Here is a 20,250-nt window from a genome sequence, read left to right as displayed (position 1 = left end):
GCAAGCTAGCCACTTAGCTAATGTGGTTACATGGATAACGGTCTATTAGAAGTACAAAACAAACAGTGCGCCTTAGACACCGTTTTTAAAGATTAGATTTTTTGACATGATTAGAAAACCATCAATTCTGGAGGGTGCTCAAAAACAAGTGGCCACCACGAACTGTGTCTTTGCACCCGTCATCTGAGTTTTGCAGCTTGAACCTGCATCACTGCACCAAGTTAAACCACCCAAGGGCAATTTGGCCATTTTAGTTGATATGCACAATCCTTTGACTGTTGAGATATCTCACCCATGCATAGTCATTTGGTTGTATTTTTACAGCAGGAATAAGACAAAATAAAAATAATGTGCAAAAAAACCTAGAGCAGATCACACAGGCAGATAACTGTACTATTCTTTCACAACTTCTATAGTTCATTTACAACGAAACCTGAAATACTTTAATGTGGTCATCTTGAAATAAAGAACAAAGAAAGAAAAAAATAAAAAATAAAAAATAAGCAGACTGAACCCAGACCATGTACTAAGGCTGAATCCACATTAAATGCACTGAGTCAACACATCACAGAATCAACATGTCAATATTCATTCAGTGTTCAATGTGTCAACAATCTGGACTGCTAACAGAGCAAACAATGTCCAGAAATGCACTGCATTTATTTAATGTAATCCCAATGCCAGTATTATGCAATTTCCAAGCCCCTGTTTCACCCCACCCCAACCAAATACCCCCCAGCCCAAACCACACACACTCCAGCTGCCTTTTTTTTTTCAATAAAAGGGACCTACTGCTGGATTGGCCTGTCACTATTTGTGGTCTCTCTTCGAAATGACTGCCGTGGTACTCCGCTGTGACTGCGGAACCCCACTACGCCATTACCACAAAAATTGCATTTCCGCCCTATCCCCTGCCGCGTGTGCCTGCCAAACAAACGTGCATTTTGCCCACAGTGCTGAAGAGCTCACCAGTGGCCGAACCCGCCCCTCCCCACTATCTGATGGCTTCTGTTCCAACCGAAATCTCAATTACTCCATCAAACCTTTGTCTGAGACAAATTTGGCTGGCTTCCAACTCTGTGTCGGTAAAAGGTATGAAAAAAGGAAGGTAACAGCTTCTATACTTCTATTCCTTTCAAAGCTGAACTGTAATAAAAATATGGATGAGCACGGTTGCTCGAATAATCGAATATCCGAAAGGGGGGTCGATATTCGGTTACATGTTTGAGTAAAAAAGTATTTGATATTTTATCTAGGCTATGTATGGATATAAAACACGTTTATTACAGAGACTTTAACAGAATGCATTTCCAATAACATTAATAGCACAGAAATGGTATAGGAGCAGCTGCTAGACAGGCAAGAATCACGTCCTGAAAATATGTTAGCTTCTTAATAGGCTGTCTACTGAGTAACAAGCAATTTCTTAAAAGTTAGATCTAGCTTGATAGCTATGAGTTAACTATCAAAAATAACTAGCAAGCAACTCGTTATTAGTTTTCCAATCACCTTTATTCCTCTTACGTTTCTTGCACAACTAGCCAGATATTCCTCATCAATCTGTGCTTCTCTGTCACTGAATTAACGTTACGTAACGTTGATTAGAATCTGGGGTAAAAAGTTCAGCCTGTTATCATGCAAAACAAAACATCCCTGATGTTTACTACGGTAACATGTGTTGTTTCCATCTGTTTGCTATGTTGCGGAATCTCATGTTTACGTGGATATAAGTTTCAAACTGCAGACTTGCTTTGATTTTTCAGAGAATTGTCCTGTAATGGGATCTAGAGAGCAGACTCAACACTCGGCTCTGCCCAGAGCAGACGGATGTGCCATTTTTTTAAACAAGAATGATTAGAATTACTTGATAAGGAGGGGCGCATTTTATGTCCTTAATTTTACAGAAGAGACGATACGCCCAGTCTTCAGCACTTAGTCATATTTTATTTCCCTCTTTCGGTTACTCAAATAAAAAGAGGATATTCGAATAGTGAAATTACCTCCAATGCCCATCCCTAAATAAAAGCCCCAAGTGGCACTGTGTAATCCAGTCCAGGTGGAATTTACAAATGAAGAATCAAAATTCTGGGTAACAGACAGTTCCGTCATGGCAATAATGGTCTCCTGCAGGGCTGAGCAATAAACCATAACAAAAATTTTTGAATCCAATAATGGGCACCATGTGGTGCATTTGTTGTTCTTGGCTGTTTCTCTTTAATTATACCTGATGCAGCAGTCAACATTAAAACTTCAGAGGCTGTTTGAAATGCTTCCAGGGAAAACAGAAACAGAAGACAGCCCATCAGCAGTAACTGTAACACTTCACTTGAACCTGCCATAATGCTGACATAACACTGTCATACACATGATGTAGCAGCTGTCACAAGATGGCTTAACAGATGATGTCAAGTTATATCAAATGATGCAAAACTATATTTTTGATCTGAAAATGATCTGCCATAAAAAATATCTATATATTTTTGTTTGTTATTTATCTGACGGTTTTATCCAAAGCAGTTGATTCGTCAATAATAGCCCAGATAATAGTAGTTGATAATAATAGCAGATAATAATAGTAGATAATAGTAGATAAAAGCCTAGATAATGCAGTTGATCCGTCGACTGCACAGGGGACAATCCCCCCAGGAGCAATGCGGGGTTTAGGGCCTTGCGCAAGGCCCAACAGCTGTGTGGATCTTAGTGTGGCTACACCGGGGCTTAAATCACAAACTATCCGGTACAGTACTTTAGCCACTAGGCTACAGGCTGCCGCCATGTATCAGTAAATACCAATAAAAGTATGGGTTTTATTGCATTTGACATAACCTGACATCATCTGTTATGGCATTGTGTGACAGCTGTTATATCATGCTTATAGGGAGGGGTTCAAGTAAAGTGTTACCACAAAAACACATCACATGATTACAAGGAAAGTTGTGTATTTCGTCTGATGGTTATCTCAAACCTTCAAATTAAACTGGGCTTCAAATTTTCAAATGCGAATACAAAAGTATTCTGTTTCACAAATGGTTTATTGAATATAATTGTACTTAAGCATTCTGAAATGCCCCAGTTCAGTGTACATTCTTTGTTGAAAGAGCCTTGTCATCTGTGTTTCACAGACAACACAGGTTTATAGAGGTGCAAGATGCTAACACACTGAAAGGTTTGTCAGAATGTTGTCTGCTGATAGTGTATACATGCCTAAATTATATATGCACAGTATATGCATATTATAGAATATACATAAATATGTGTATATTTCTCAGCAGAAATATAATGGCAGCAAAAGCTCGTTTGGAGGATGTATACCTCGTAATGATATACTCACCAAGCACTTTATTTGGAACATTTTTACTTTATTACACCTATGTTTTAATGTCTAATCAGCCAATTGTGAGGCAGTGCAATGCATACAATCATGTAGATATGGGTCAGGAGCTTCAGTTAATTTTCACATCAACCATCAGAATGGGGAAAAAAATAGATCTAAGTGACTTTGACGGTAGAATGTTTGTTGGTGACAGACAGAATGGTGCAATAAACCAAAGAAATCCAGTGAGCAGAAGTTCTGCAGACAGAAATGCCTTGTTAATGAGAGATGTCAGAGGAGAATGGCCAGACTGGTTAAAGCTAACAGGAAGGTGACCGTAACGCAAATAACCACACAATACAACAGTGGTATGCAGAAGAGCATCTCTGAACACACATCACATCATAACTCTAAGTGGATAGGCTACAGCAGTAGAAGTAAAAAAATAATAATAAGTCAAATAAATACCTAATAAAGTGCTCACTGAGTGTATACCTCTACCCTCATTTTTGAAAAACTACAATTTTTCATTTTCATTTTAAGATAAATCTCTACTTACTACAGGCAAAGAGATGAGAGTTAATTTTAATCAACAGGACTCTTCTACAAATAAAAAAAACCTAGGCTAGGATTCCCTGCTAAAAGATATCAATTAACATTATATTTATTGTTTCTCAACACTTGTGTTGTTAATTATTTTTTCAAAAGGGAGCCCAAATTGAGTTTTTTGGTTACCATCGTGTCCATTTGGGCATACCAAGGACTTATTAACACTAGCCTAATTGCCAACCACTTTTCAAAAGTACCTGGTATTTGAATGTGAGGGTACACTCACTCGGCCACAGTATTCACAAACTCTTCCACACACATTCACGCTTGCATGTGAATTCCGGTGTACTGGGTCAATGTCTGAAAACCACTTTGCCTTGATGTTTCTCTCCCAAGGTGAAAGCAACAGTGCCCTGCAGCACATTATCCTAGCAACAGCTGGACTCTTTTTTTGTGACATGGCAGAGAAAAGAACAAGGAATTCACTTGTCTGGCACTCAGCCAGTCATCGAGATGAGGATCAATCTGTCCCTGGCCCGCCATGACGACTTGCACAAATCCCATGAATAATGCAGTTTGATCCCTGGCGAGTTTCGGCTTTCATTTGCATGTATACACAATCACAGTGGGCTGGCCCTGCATGCAAATATTACACTGCTGTAGAATACCTACCTGAGCAAATAAGGCTGTCGAGCGTTTTGTTGATTTCGAATTACAAGATTGAAATCCGCGAGGATTTTTTTTTTCTTCTCTGTCCATTTGAGAAACTGTCCTGATTTTATGTAAATGAAAAATGTTCTCATAAAAAAGGCTAGTGCAGTACTTAAAAACTAAATAAGTGAATAAGTAAATAAGTAAGTAAATAAATAAATAATGTTCCAGGAGAGAAAAGCTCCAGATGGCCTTATGCCACAGCACCTGTAATTACTCATCTACCGTCAGAAACATTTAAGAGGCATTATGAAAGGCCAGAAATATTCCATCATATAATTCAATTAAGCGTTCTCTCGGCAGAGCACAGCTTCCGCACATAACGCAACAAAAACCGCTGCAATTAATTATCCTTTTTATTTGCACGGCAGACTGTGAAATTCATTTATTGTGCATGTGTGTATACATACATGCACGTACCCGCGTTTTACGACAGTCCTCTGACATGAAAACAGAGAAGGCCCCGGAATATTCCAGATAAACAAACAGTCTGATATATTTAACAGACGTTCCGCCCGTCACTGACACTCATGAAGCCATGATGGGTGAAACATCTGTTCAGTAAATCAGACTTTTAAAAATCTGCCTATAAGAGTACGGGCCTCCTTGATTTTTATGTGGTTACAATAGGTCAACGCACCATCACGACTCAAGAAGAAAAGTTAAGTGTGCTGGGTTTTGTTCCAATTTTCTGGAATCTTTTGACATACCAGCGCAATGCTCAGCAGACAAAATTGTCAAGACTCACCAGGGCAGGAACAGCATACACCACCTCCTGTTGACTTCAAGTCAATATTCAGAGTGATAAGGAATGCAAAAGCAGTCAGTCGGCTCAACCCTGGAGCCAATCGCGGGCACCAAGCCCACACAAAGCACTGATCTCCAGCATCCCTGCAGAACGCCGATCCAAAATTGCTCCTGGGACTAGATAACAAGCTTAATTTTATACCAAAGCTTACACCAGCGCCGTTGCATGAACCAAACTCTCTTTAAAATAAAATCCAGGTGCCAGACAGATTAAAAGAAATACATTTCATTGAACATATTCTGCATTTGGAGCAACGTAAAAAGTGAGTTCCAACTGAAGTTGTATAAAAATGGAGCTCTGAACATGCAGTGCAGTTCCACCAAGGCAATGAACAACCTCAAGCTGCAACCCTTTCCAAAATCTATGTATAAATAGGACACTATAATAGGATAAAATAACTTGTTTGTACCACCAATATCAGTGTCGATATGGAATATCCATGGGTTTGCACTAGCAGTGAATGAGTACTGCGTTATCTGTATCTGTTCAACCAACTATATTATCTGTATCCGTATCCGTTATCAGAAGTGGTTTACCCCGGAAGTTTCAGAATCAGCTGTCATTACAGCAGTCCACTCAGGGGCCTTGGTGTATGATTATAAAAGTAAAAGTCAGGCCAAAAGGCACCAAAATGCCAAGAACCTTGAAAGAAAAAGAAAAAATCTATCCATATGGAAGTCATAGAGTGAATAGGCTAGAACTGGCACAGCTGAGCAACAAGAGAGCGAACCAACTATTTACAGAACAGCATCAGAATTGACTCTGCCAAGTAGCCTATAGGCGACAGTCAGCTCCAGAATTATTGGCACCCTTTATAAAAAAAAAAAAAAAAGAATGCAATAAACACAAATAATAATCGTATGCTCAGTAATTTTATTTATCAAACGCACCGAAGGTCCTGTGATCAAATTGTGTTCCGCTAAAAATGTGCAAATGCCCTTTGAGCTCATGCCTCCTGTTCCTTTAGTTCTTATATCACAAACTAAACTTACATCAACTGGCTTTTCATAATCACAATAATAATGCCCTTTTTCCTTTTATCAATTGTACTTCTAAGCCTTAATTATCTTGCATCGAATATTATCAGTTAAAATAAATATTTTAAAATAAAAATAAATAAGATAAATATGGGATATCATTTATTATTGGGAGCGAGCTAAATGGCAACATGCACCAGTTGTTCGAAATGTTATGACCTAACTTGGGCTACTACGACTTTCGCTTCTGCAGAATTTTGGGACATACAGGTACAGGATAGCGACAGGTCCAATGGGCTTCCATGATTAAATGAACACTTCCTGTTATCCGTTTCAATTCCATAATATCCCCAAACTCCAACACTTTTTACCTTCTCTCCTCCAAACGCCAGCTCACTGAAGACTTTTGTAATAATAATTATTTAAATGAACCTGGTGATTAATTTCAAGAAGAGTTTGGGCAACTGTGTTGACAGCTTGATTTCTGCGGGGTGGAGTGAGACCATTTTATTTTTAAATATGACGGATATGCCGCGGAGACTTTAATCCCTGTGTTCAATAATACTAAAGAGATAAGGAGCTGAAGTTTTTTTTTTTTACAAATGTACAAGGGAAAGACAGCAACTGCAAGCCACAGACAATATGACAATTGTACACTGCTCATACGCTGGCTACAGACAGTAAAGTTATATATCCTCTCCTGGAGATTACAACAGCTTTGATGACGTTATATGGCAGCTGAATAAATCAATATCAAGTTTTGATTGTAGCTGAAATGTATGAAAATACATTTCAACTGCATTACTATACGTGTAGCTATATTAACTCATCACACTATATTGACTATACAGCACATCCAACAAAAATATATGAATGCTCTGGTTTTATTTTTGATACACTCTCTAAGGTCTGCAATTATGCATTTCATGTTGGGTGGTTCTTTGCCCCATGTCTTGCATAGACTAACTGCACACCTCATGGATTATAAGATTTAGTACAGCCAAGTGGCTTCGTGATTTAGCACTCCTTGTAGACATGACCACTCTACTCAATGATCTCAGTGTGAAGATGCAGGGCCACTGAAAGCTCATTACTACTTGGTTTGACAACATCCGGTCGTTCCAGAGAAAACATCAGCTGTTGAAAGGGAATGTAGCCCCACCTGCAAAGCCCTCAAGGAGGAGCATGGAAATCGACCTATCCTGCATCATTATGCACTCAGACAAAAACAACCGGATCATGCAAAACCTGCAGGCAGAATTCCGTTGCCACTTCTCGGACTACAAGCGCCATGAAAACTCATTCGAGGTCTTCCAGGATCCATTTAAATGTGTCCCAAAAGATGCAGCTACAGAACTGTAGTTTGAGCTCATCGATCTACCGGAAAGTTCCGAGGCAAGAGCTGCGCTTTGCAACAGAGCCTAATTGAGTTCTTTATTTATAAATTTCTATCAATTTACTTTTTTCTGGTATCTTTGTATTACTGTTGCATGTTTTCTGTTGGATATCGTTTTATCCTATAATCTATAAAGTGTCCTTTGGTTTGAAAAAGGCACCATATTATTATTATTATTATTATTATTATTATTATTATTATTATTATTACACAGAACTAAAATCCAGGCTGCCGAAAGCCCACTTACACTCAGTCCTTCGCATTGCGACAATAGATATGGAACCAAGAATGTAAGAAATTGTGACCAGGAGAAATCAGCACCGCAAATCTCATTTGTCATAACGGATTCCATTGTAAATTATGTCATGTTAGATAAGAAAAAAGTTAACATAATGTGTTATTTTGGGAGGAACAGATTTTAGAAATGCAAAAACTAAAACATTATTTATCTCCCATGTTTTGCGGTAGGCCTTATCTCCTTACCATCCTGCACTGGCAATATATATATATTTTTCTTCATTGGATATGGTGTGATGTAAGCATTTCTGTTGCTGTTACATTGAGCAAGATGCACTTGGGACTCACAAAATGGGAATACTTATTGGGTGTAATTATTGTTTTATAGTTTGCTTGTTAGTTATTAAAGTAAATTTAATAACTCTTTTTTTTTCTAAGTGGAGTTCACATTTTGAATGTATAATAAATAAAATTGATAGTTTTGGGTGAATATGGTGAGTTTTGGATGAGTCCAGCCCTCCAGATTTCTTATGTGGCTCCAGAAATTTGCCCTCCATCACCAACTTTTAGAATCCCTGCACCAGCGCCTCTTCAGAGACTCTTGAAATTACAAAAATATATATTTAGAATGAACTCTCCTCCCAGGCCTGTAAAATTGTCCATTTACCAAAGCTCCAAGCCTGAGGAGTGTTTCCATTCAATACAACTATAATGCATGAATGAATCAGATAAGAAGTGTCTCTATAAACCCTTTCAGTCCCAAGCCCCATAAGAAGTGTCTCTACCCAAATCTCAAGTGATTTTGGAGAAAATTGAGAAGTTGCGTTTTAATCAGGGCTCAAAACAATAGTACCGCAGTCATTTTGTTTGGTCGAAAAGGTATCAGGTCAAGAGTTCCGTATGGTAGTTACGCTTGAGTGCCCTTGGGACTGATGGGTTAAGCAGTAATGAATGTCTCTTCATTTTCCAACACAATGAACCAGAGAAGAGATGTCTCTTCACCACATGAATTAACCAGGGAGGGTCACCATTCACAAAGTGATAAACCAGAGAGGAAGTGTCCCCATTCACCACAATAATGAATTACCATGGAATTATCCCTCTGTGGTTCAACACACTTTTGGACCGCATCGTCACAGATGATAAGATTTAGCATTCTGATTTGGCCTTATAAGAAACACTTGCGACCAAAATTACACTAGTCTTGGATTGTTCATCTGGGAGATATGGGCTAACAATGTTTGCACTAATTCGCATGACTCCATGACTGTGACTTGCCCAATCTCAATTACTGTAGGAGAAATGGTTCTTATATCACTGTATCTTTACCAGCTCTATCTATACATATGTGACCTGCTCTATCATCAATCGTAAGTTGCGATGACCAATTTCCAATGTTTATGTATAAATGTACATTTCTGGCTGTTTTAGGCTTTCATCTTAATTTTGTATCTTGGCTTTCGTAATCTGGATGTCCTACTGGCAAATTCAAAGTAAAAATATAATTTGTAAGCTTTTAACATTGTAATAAGTTAAAGTAACACAGCTAGCCAGTTTGTCACTGACAGAAATACATTGTCTGTCTGTGTTAATGTCAAGAGTAAAAGTTCAGAGTAAAAATATAGTTCTAAAGGGTTTACACATAAGATGACAAGTTATAGCCCCAGAGTTCCGTTAGCCCAATCGTAACTCTTGCAACAAAACTTTGTTCTCAAAAGCCGTTGTTCTCAAAACCATAGTTTGCTGGCACCCAAAATTAAATGGGACACAACCCCTGTGATATGTGGAGTAGAGAGATAACTTTGGTATGGTAAGCTTACAGTCTCCTCTTTCGATTAGTTTCCAAAACTCAAAATTAAATTTTGGGCTCAATACGATTTTGTGAATACTTATGTAAATGAAAGATTTCAGTTTTTGATTTGTAATACATTTTTCAAATTATGCTTTCACTTTGTCATTAGGAGTTATTGCATGTAGAAAAAATTGCCATTTTTGCCCATCTATCCATTTTAAATGAAATATGCGACAAAAAGTGAAGGGGTCTGAATACTTGCAGAAGCCACTGTATATATATTTGGGACAAATATTTGATTTTAATTTGACTATGTATGCCACAATTTTAGATTTGTAATCGAACAACTCGTGTGGTTGAAGTGAAAGTACAATCAAAGCTGAGAATTGGCACTTTAACCACATGTGAATTGTTTGATTACAAAGTTCAGGCATACAGAGCCAAATCATGAAAAATATGCTGTAGTCCAAAAACTTATGGAGCTCACAGCATAATATATTATACATTAAAGGTACAATTGGTCATTTCGGACTTTCAACGGCCAAGAGAGGAATTGCAGCAACAAACACCCTCAAACCACAACACTGTTTATCCCTCCCCCTTCTCTGCGAACACACTGACATTGAACCCCCCCCCACACACACACACACACACCATTGGCTGTGGCAATTAGAACCAATTTTCAACCAATGAGTTTGAATTATTCTACAGCTATGCAATGTTTTGGAGTGTCAGTCCGTCAATTGTATATTTTTAAACCCGAACTGAAGGACTATAACAAGTTAATGAGCCTTTTTCAATGATAGGATAGGATTTACAATGGTCTTGTCACAATGTTATTACACAAAAATTATTGTACCTTTAAAGGTTCAAATGTCTAAGAAAAATAAACATTAATTTTCCTTTTTTTCCTTTATTCTGTGGCAGAAAATCTCACAGTGCAAAAAAACCAAATGTCAAGATTGTGAATAATTGTGTGTGCTCCCACACCCCACAAAATCATGAATCATTATCGGTCTCCTTATTCAAATACACTTGCCCAGTCTAGTGGGAGGACTCGTACCAGGAGGCGTGGCATGATAGGCTGGACCCCACCCACTGCTGTCCTTTTGTCCTAATAAATGTTGGACAAGGAGAAAGAGGGTAACAGTGATAATAATGTCAATTACCATTTTACCATCATTTGCATTATTAGATAAACATATTCAGCTGAACAAAAAGCAATATCAGGGTCCCTATATGGATTGTAGCAGAGCTTGCTTAAAACCTCAGGATAATAGAGCCAGGCATAGCATAGGGACAAGAAACCTTCAAATTAGACAAGAAAATCAACAATGAACCTATAGATTGACACCCAAACTTGGCAATATGGAAAATTAGAATTCAGGATAACACTTGCAGCCCTGCTGAAAAAATAATAATAAAATGATGAGCAGCCATGAGCCTGGATCACCCACGCATTGCCAGGTACAGTCACATGCATCACTGCTTTAGCTTGAAAGGTAAACAAAATGGGCCCTAATGAAGGCAGACCAAACTGAAACCAAACTGAAAGGAATCAATTTTCCCAGGAGTACGCATGTGCCAAAACTTGCTTTGGTTTTATCTGAAGCCCTCCTAAAGCGAGGAGCTCCATAACAATAAAATAATGAACTCACAAATTCCAAGCACGTTACATGAAAATCATGTCTGTGAACAGTGGCATAGTTGTTTTTAAGACCGCTTTTAACTCTAATCTAAGGAGCATGCACATAGATAATGCATGGATCACAATGTTATGCAATATCTGATAAGACCAAATGTATTGAGCACATAGTGGTGCAGTTCACTCAATTGCAATATAAAATGAACATTAAATTAAATCTTCCACAACCACAATTGTTTTACTAATAAAGCTATTCTTCCAAATATCCGACTCACTGTAAATATATGGTCAAAAATATGACGACTACTTTACTTAACTAATGAATTAATGCATAAATAAACCATTTCCCTAAAGTAATATTGTGATTTGACAGTAATCTAAAGTGCTCTGATTTCAAAATAAAATCGTTTTAATTGTGGTTTTAATATACAGTATTAAAAAGTTAATCTATTATGCAAATATGAAAGGGGAAAAAAATAATTACATGCCGTTAATGGATTGCGAAGTTGATAAATATTGAATGTTTTGACAAAGCCAAAACACATGGAGTACTTCATTCTTACTTGTGGAGTAATTTTAATATGAACAGGTTTTTAATAAGCACGATTCCATCCTACAATTTTCCATCACTAAATCTGGCTTATTGATACATCTGATATATCCGATATATAAGTCGGTTGTGCTGTCTTGCCAACCCACTTGTAAATAGTGAATTAATAGTGGATGGGTGAATTATGTGTGGTTTATTTAAACTGAATAAGTCTACAATCTAAATGATGAAATATGTTAAAAAAATATATATAATAATAATAATAAAAATAATAATAATAATAATAATAATAAAAATATTCAAAACAGAACATTTATAAAGGTCATTCATTTTAAAACCTTACAGAAATTGATGTTCCACATTGATGACTCCAAAAGATCATGCAAGTTGAACATCCTGTCCAACACCGCTTTAATGACACACTCAGTTTCCTTAAGCATCATAGTATAGAAATGTGTATTTGTATTAGATCGTATAGCATACTGATTAACTGCACAGCAGTACTCAGTAGATCACATTTTCCCAATGGTTGATATGAACTGAAGCTCTTGACTCATATCTGCATGATTTTAAGCATTGCACTGCTGCCACACTGATTAGATAATCACATGATTATGTAGGTGTTCCTAATAAAGTGCTCAGTGAGTGTATATCTATTTATACGGCATACTAGATATTGTATATATTGTATATATTGTATACATTTAAATTTACAATATAAAATGTCACTAAAAGTATGTTTACTTTTGGAGATGGTGACCCCCAAAAATTGTCTCTGCTAAAAATAAAAATTAGAATGCGAGATAAAAATGCTGCATAGAAACGTACACCAACATACAAATTTACAAAGATTTAGGGCTCTAAATGTAAAATTTTGTTTTTCATTGCAACACCCGGCAAACAACTAATCAAATAACAACAGATGCATAACATTACAAACTGCCTGTTTTCAGTTTAAATGGTAAATATACTGCATTAAATGAATCTACAGTATGAAGCAGAAATAATGACTTACAAGGCCATATATTACACAAATAGAGAATGTATTGACACAGCCTCTCCAATGAGACACGGTGCATGCACCACTGAACTGAATTGTATGCCTATGGCATGCATGTACTATGAGACACTTACGAAACCATGAATCATACACTTTGGACACTTTCTCCTTGCCAATTTTCTTTATTGACTAATGACAAGTCGTTTAACCATGTGCCCAAAAAACCACACATACAAACACACACACACACATACATACACACACACACACACATACATACACACACACATACATACATACATACATACATACATACATACACACACTATTTAAATGCATCAGCATCCTCTTTGGTAGGCACAGCCATGACTGTGAGTTTCAATTCACTACAGGCACGTAGTCACTGGCAGACATAACAAGTACTCTGCAATGAGGGCTTGACCTTAATCAAAGAGCATAAAAGATCATCCAGAGATGCCTGGCTGTTTACCTCTGTAATTAACCCTGGGTGCTTCACCAACACAGCCATCTTGGAGCGTGCCAGGAAAAGGCGTGTGACCAATTCATATGTTTTGAGGAAGAGATGTTGAGACTCCTCAACCACCCCCACCTCCCCCCCCCGACCCCCCCACTAATGGCTTCAACAGTGCAAACATCAGCAAAACCTACTATATGTGATCCTACTATAGACATTAACAGTGTGACTTGTTATTACATGTTTCAACCACAGGTGTCATTATATCAATTTTTTCGGGGAAAAAAATATTTTTGTTAAAAAGCATCCATTTTCCCAGGTAACTCAAATCTACTTCATAAATATTATTTCCACATCAAAAAACATTACTACTGCAATTTCATTGGCAGTACTGACAGGGCTCATCTAGCACATACATGGCCGACAGCCAAAGAGGGCTCCTGGCTGGTCCTTGAGTAGGTACAGAGTCCCACTGTGCCGGTAAAATTGGCAGATGTCCCAGGAGGTCTATTTTGCCTTGCGGATAAAAGCCAGTCCTTTGGCAGAGCAGGCTCCTCTTACCGGGAACGAAGACCCGATAAATCACAGCGTTCCGCACAAGGAAGGTTAATTCAGCTGCCGCCTATTATGACACATATTTTTTCACTGTAATGCATGGTTCACTTTAGCAATCTTGTGTCCTCCTGACTGTGTGCTGCTAGCAGAGGGAACTGCACTGGCCCCAGAGACAAGTTTCTCTACACAAACGTGAAACGTGAAAAAAGGACAATCAATAACTCTATACTTGTACTTAGTCGGCTACAGTAGGCAGCAAAGCTACTCAAAGAATACCAGAATTGTAATTCTGCAGATATGATTATCTAGCTGTATATTCAATATTGATTTTCCTGGCCGATTTCAGGGCTGCTTGTGGACATTCCATGCCTCTTGCTATTGAAAAACAGGCCATAAACCTTGATTTATCTAAATACAAGCTGCTAGCTGACTTTCTGGCAGATTTCAAGTAGCCTAAACCACCTCTGATATTTTGCCCAAACACAGTCAACGCAGAAATTCTTTTCCATGAACCTGTGACAGTCAGGAGGGTCTGCCTTAATGCAGATCTACTGTTGAATATCGCAGCAGCTCAAACAAACACTGATAACACTTCAGTAAAACTTCAAAATGCTAAGCTAAATATAAGGACCACTCTGGGCTCATATTGTTTCATGGAAGGTTGTGACAAATGTATGATTATTTTCTGTTCCCAGTGCTCCAACTCATAACGTTGTGATTGCTTGTAGCTGTCACATCCCAGTTTCTGCTCAGATGAGCTTACCAGCAGATTGGACTTGAGTTCAAGGTTGATTTCCTCTTAAAGCCAGTCTCTGGTCCCCTTTGGGAACCAGAAGAAGAATCGTGCTCTTTCTACTAGGCTATTATTTGTTTTTGCTTTGTTTTTCTATTTTTATGGAATTATTTCCTCATTTTGGACCCACATGAGCAACATTCCCAAAATGTAATTCATCATATTTTATGTACAATTCAGCTGAGCTCAAAGACAGCTTCTTACTTTACATTTTCTACTAATGGGTACTTTTATTTCAATAGATTTTTCTGCTGCATGGATTTTTTTGTAATTTACACTGCCATTCCACACTTTTAGCACATACTATGCATGATGGAGAAAACTGTATGCCATTTTTCATTTGTGCACTGAGACATTCATTTTTGTCATATTAATATATTTACCTGAGTAAAATGGGCTATTTGAGATTCTTGATTTTGCTTGAATTCCTTATATTGACAATTTATCAACATAAATGCATCTCTTAGCACTATGGTCACAAAATAACAGCCTACTGGAACAGTTTTCTTCTTTTTTTCCCATTTTTTAAACATAGCAACCCTCTCCCAACCATAATAATGAGTCAAATGGAACCTGACAAATCCAAGTTGACATTGGCCAGTTGGAAGCTGTCTTACACTATAATCTAGTCCACTGTGTACAGCACTAAAAACCTGCAGTCAGACATGTCACAAGCTCTTCCTGTCAAGAGCAAAGCGGTCACACGTGACAATAGAGAACGGCATCATGGGAATTCACCAGGCCTCTGGCTGTAGCCCCAGCCCACATAAATGTCCTAGAATTCTGAGGTGCTTTTTTGTTTTGACATCAAGCATCAATGAAATACAGAAAGAGAAAGAGAGTGATATATATTGAGCTCCATATGTCTTGGGACCAAGAAATTGTTGTCTTGATTTGCCTCTGTACACCCCCAATTTTAAATTTGTTATCAAACAATTCCACGTGGTTAAAGTGCACACTCATCTTTTAAAGGCATACAAACAAATATCTCAATATCTCACACGTTTCAAAATCAATCAATCAAAAACAGGTCTATTACAATGGCAACAGGTTCGCCAACCACTGATTTTGGTATTGCTACGTTGCGCCATTTCTATGTTATGGATACCCTTAAAAAATAGGCGTAAAATAACACTTTTTTTCCACAAAAACAACTCAATTTGAATCCAAATAATACTGACACAAGACTAATCATCATGTCCATAGTTCAGACGCATGCGTACATTTTCTCATTTCATGACTTTACATTTTATTATATTTGAATTTTCAACAATGAATTGTCCATAGACTTAACATGGGGGTGACACAGGCTAACAAAAATAATAATAAGGTTCCATTATTAAGAGGACATGAGAATCACAATCACTGTTATGTTCAGTAACTGTATCGCCGGCAATCACATTTAGCAAACTGACAGTAGTAGCAGCCAGCCTGAGGGACTGTCTAAAGTGGCAAGCAAGGACACAATTTATGACAACAGAGTACAGTAAATAATCGGATATAGTAAAGTGATGGCAGCCAAAAAGATGCCAGTCAGGTCGGTGTACATAAATGGAAAACTTACAGAACTCCAACCAGGAGTGCTGTAAGTTTTTCTGAGCTGCACTCCTTCGTCAGGGATGTCAACCTTAGCTAGCTACCATTAGTAAAGCTCAAGTAGGGGGTATCTGTTCTCAACCTGCACTGTATGAAATTAAACATAAATTAATTAAATATCCCGCTAATTACCCGCTTTAACGTCAATTAAGGTAACAGCTTAACGTAAGCTAACTAGCTAGTCAGCCAATAATGTATTTGTCTGTAGAATAATAAATGTAGCTAGCTACTGGAGCTCTACCTCAATGTAATCGCTAGCTCTAACGTAAGCTAACTGTTATATTGGGTGTGACCTGGAGTGACTATGGTTATCTTTTTAGCAGGACCTTCATGGCTAACTCATGTCTAGCTAGATTAGATAACTAGCTATGACTTGATTTGGCCAGCACCTACGGCAAAGCTTAACATAATCTAATAAATGTTCCCTTTCACAATTACTTTGTGTTAGCTATGATAATGATAAGCACCCCATCCTCATCTGTGAAACATGGCGGTTTGGGAAGTTCAAGAGAATGAGCCCAAACATACTGTGATAGCAACAAAGGAGTTTGTCAAAGCGAAAGAACAGGAAAGTTATTGACTAGCTAAGTCATTCACCCAATCTGAATTCAACATGCATTTCATGTGATGAAGAGAATACTTCACCAGTGGAGATAATCAGCACCCAGTGATGTCGACGGGGGACTTAAAGCCGTCTTTGAATGCAAAGGATATGCAACTAAACAAAGTGCTCAACATGACTACTTTCTTTTACATAATATTAATATGTCCCAAGTATTATGGTGGTCTGAAATGGGAGGGGAAATTATGTATAATAAGTGCTGTAATTTCTACATGGTGAAACCAGAATGTATATAAATACCCTGTAATAAAAGTTGAGAAAACACACTTGTGAATTGTTATGATCTCCAAATCTAAAATTGTGGAGTAGAAAGCCAAAAAAAAAATGTTTGTTGTATGTCTTTGTCCCACATATGGAGTAGTTCGGGAAACCACTTTATACCCAGACTAGCTTTGAGAAAGATGTCAATGTGTACATGAATCTAACTATTTGAATACATGCAATAAATATGGCACCACCTTTGTGCAAATGTTGATCTTGAAGCCATCTCAAGGCTAATCGTATTTTACTTTTTATAATGTGCCTCTTGGTCACATCATTTGCAAGAATCTCATTGCAATGTCCGTGACACAGGCATGTGCAGAGGGGGTCTCCAGGTGCCTAAACACTTGCCCTAAGTGTCCCTTTGACTTTCTGCAATCAATTTTCATTCATTCATTTTGGACAATAAATGGATGTTGTAAAACAGTTTTTCTAGGTTAACATGCCCTTTTATAATTTTTAACCCATAGTCTTCAGAAGGTCTCTGCATGACCCTGCTGTGCAGTGCCAATTTTTGTGAATTAATTATTGATAAAACATGCAAAAGTCTCAGAAATTCTCCAAGCTGAACACTTATATGATCATTTCAAAATAGGTGTCAAATAACATTCTGAGCAAGTTTACTCTAATCCTTGTTGTCCTAGCCCAGAAACTATTATTGTTATACAATAGTGACATTTGGATCACACAGTTGGAAGTATTCAATGTGCCACAATCCCATGCTCTTCGAAAAAAAACTGTCTAAGAATTTGGATACATTTCTGCATGAAAGTCATTGCTGTAGGGGAAAATGCTTTAGAATAAAGCAGAAGGGATTACCTGAAGTTTTTGCCAAAGTAATTTCACCGCATGAGGGATGACAAGGAATATTTCTTTTCAGTATCAGACAATAATGCAGGAAACATACATTTAACAGGTCATTACAAAAATGCCTACATTTTTGTAATGCTACAAATAATATCAAATCTATCCGTATTTGTCCTATTTTATGCACCATAATACCACTTTTTAGCTTGTCTACAATCTTTCCAATGAAAAACAATTACAATTACAGCTCCCAATAAAAGTTCTGACCAAAAGTGTAAATGACCTTATGCCAGAACCCTTTGCCTTCAAAAGCGACTCATTCAAACAAAGAACTACACAGATACACCTAGCTGCCTTGGAGATTTCTTAATCATGTGCATGTGTGATTTTAAATGGCTAAAGATTAGACATACAATAATTCAACTGCATAAGGACAGTGAAAGTCAAAGTTGAAAATAGGAGGGGAAAATAAAACGTCAGTTTGAAAGGAATATTGCATGATACAGACAAAATGGGAGTCCTAACAACTGGTGCAAGAACTGGTAGACCACAGGAACTATCACCATCATAAAGACAGTGCTTAAAAAAAGCTCCACTCTTGCATCAGATCTGAAGAAATCTGTCAATCCTTCCACAGTGAGAAGACGATCAATGCTATGGGTCTAAAAGGATGCGTAGCTGTCAAAAAGGTGCTACTGAGAAAAGGAAATAAACAAAAGAGAAGAGATTTACACTAGTAAGCATGAGATAAAACCTTTCTCCACTGAGATGTGGAGTAAGGTGTTAAGGGCCGATGAGTCAAAATTTCAGATTTTCAGAAGAGAAAGCAGTATGTACGCTGCCAAAGCAATGAAAGACTCTTGGAACAATGTCTATAACCACCAGTCAAGCATGGTGGAGGATCAGCGGGGTGATTTGGTTTTGATTGAAGACATAATGAATGCTGATATATACAAACAAATCCTGATACTGTATCATTCCGTATCCTCTGGACAACGTCTGAATGGGCGTAAATTAATTCCACAGCAAGATAATGACCCTATATACATGGCTAAGCGTCAAATTACCGGTGTTCTCAGAACAATGGACTGGCCACTCCATGAGTGCAGACCTCAGTATGACTTAATGTGTTTGGGATTAGTTGGATCAAGAGAAACAGAAAATGCAACCAACTTCTCAGACAGAACTGGGAGATGTTTACAAGAAGCATGGAAAAGTAGCCCTGCAAATCTCTTTAAAAAAAAAAAAAACTCAGAGCAAGTCTCCCAAAGAGAAAGCAAGCTCTGACTGCTGCACATTAACTTACTATATACTGTAATACACGATTTTTGTTCATAGCAATACTGTCATGAAATCATTCTTTATGAATCAAACAAGTTTACAGCTGCACCTGTGTGCTACAACATTTTTGAGGTTGCTAGAGAAAAAATGGGTTTAAAAAAAGGCATAAAAATGTAACTTTCTCATGATGCTACTCGTATGCATTTTCTAAGCAGATGTTCATAAGGTAACTGACCTGTGTTATGTTTAAAGTCCCTAATGAGTCATATAAAACAATCTCCAGTATCGCAGACAATAGTAGAAATCTGAAATATGTAATGCGAAATGACACGCGCTGAGCATACTTTGCCAGGCCGTGACAGAGTTTCCTGCACTCATTGGAATGCAGAGGTACCCACCCACTTAACGCTACAGGAAATGCCACCGTTCCACTGCAGCGCAGGGGGAATGTTACCCTCTCTGTGGAATGTCTGAATGCCATGTTTGAAAGAGGGGCTATTTTGCAAAAAATATTTCAGAGTTTCTCAGAGCTTAGAAATCTATCTCGACATCAGTCTGTGGCTGGTATTTTCGGAACTGTGACTGAATTAAACAGGTGGCCTGTGCAGATGAGATTGCCCATTGTGGCACTAAACCTAGACACTTTAGATAGACTGTTGCATTCTACATTTAAAAAACGATAAGTTAAATAGATAGATAGATACTTTATTCATCCCGAGGGAAATTTTAGAATGCATAACTCTCTCTTTCTCTGTCTGATGTATTTCCCGAAAGCTTGAGAGAATGTATACATTAACCAGAGACACATTGCAGTTTGTACACTCACAAGGTTAGCCAATGAATAAAATCAACATGGTTATAAAATGGCGCAGTGTGGCAGCC

General features: G+C 37.7%; 1 protein-coding gene across 5 annotated transcripts in view; it reads right to left on the bottom strand.

The window, feature by feature from the left end:
- The window catches only part of crim1 (cysteine rich transmembrane BMP regulator 1 (chordin-like)), a 134,775-nt gene that overhangs the window by 59,063 nt on the left and 55,462 nt on the right, over positions 1 to 20,250 (bottom strand). For 3 of the 5 annotated variants that reach the window (XM_061247202.1, XM_061247203.1, XM_061247205.1), the window contains exon 3: positions 10,847 to 10,897. The exons of the other annotated variants lie outside the window; for them this stretch is intronic. In XM_061247202.1, coding sequence (XP_061103186.1) covers positions 10,847 to 10,897 — 51 coding nt within the window. The remainder of the gene's footprint in view (positions 1 to 10,846; positions 10,898 to 20,250) is intronic. 5 annotated transcript variants of the gene reach the window in all.

The sequence above is a fragment of the Conger conger genome, chromosome 1, assembly GCF_963514075.1.
Source record: "Conger conger chromosome 1, fConCon1.1, whole genome shotgun sequence".
NCBI lineage: Eukaryota > Metazoa > Chordata > Actinopteri > Anguilliformes > Congridae > Conger > Conger conger.
Note: the sequence above shows the minus strand (reverse complement) of the source record. Positions and strands in the feature narration are given on the sequence as shown.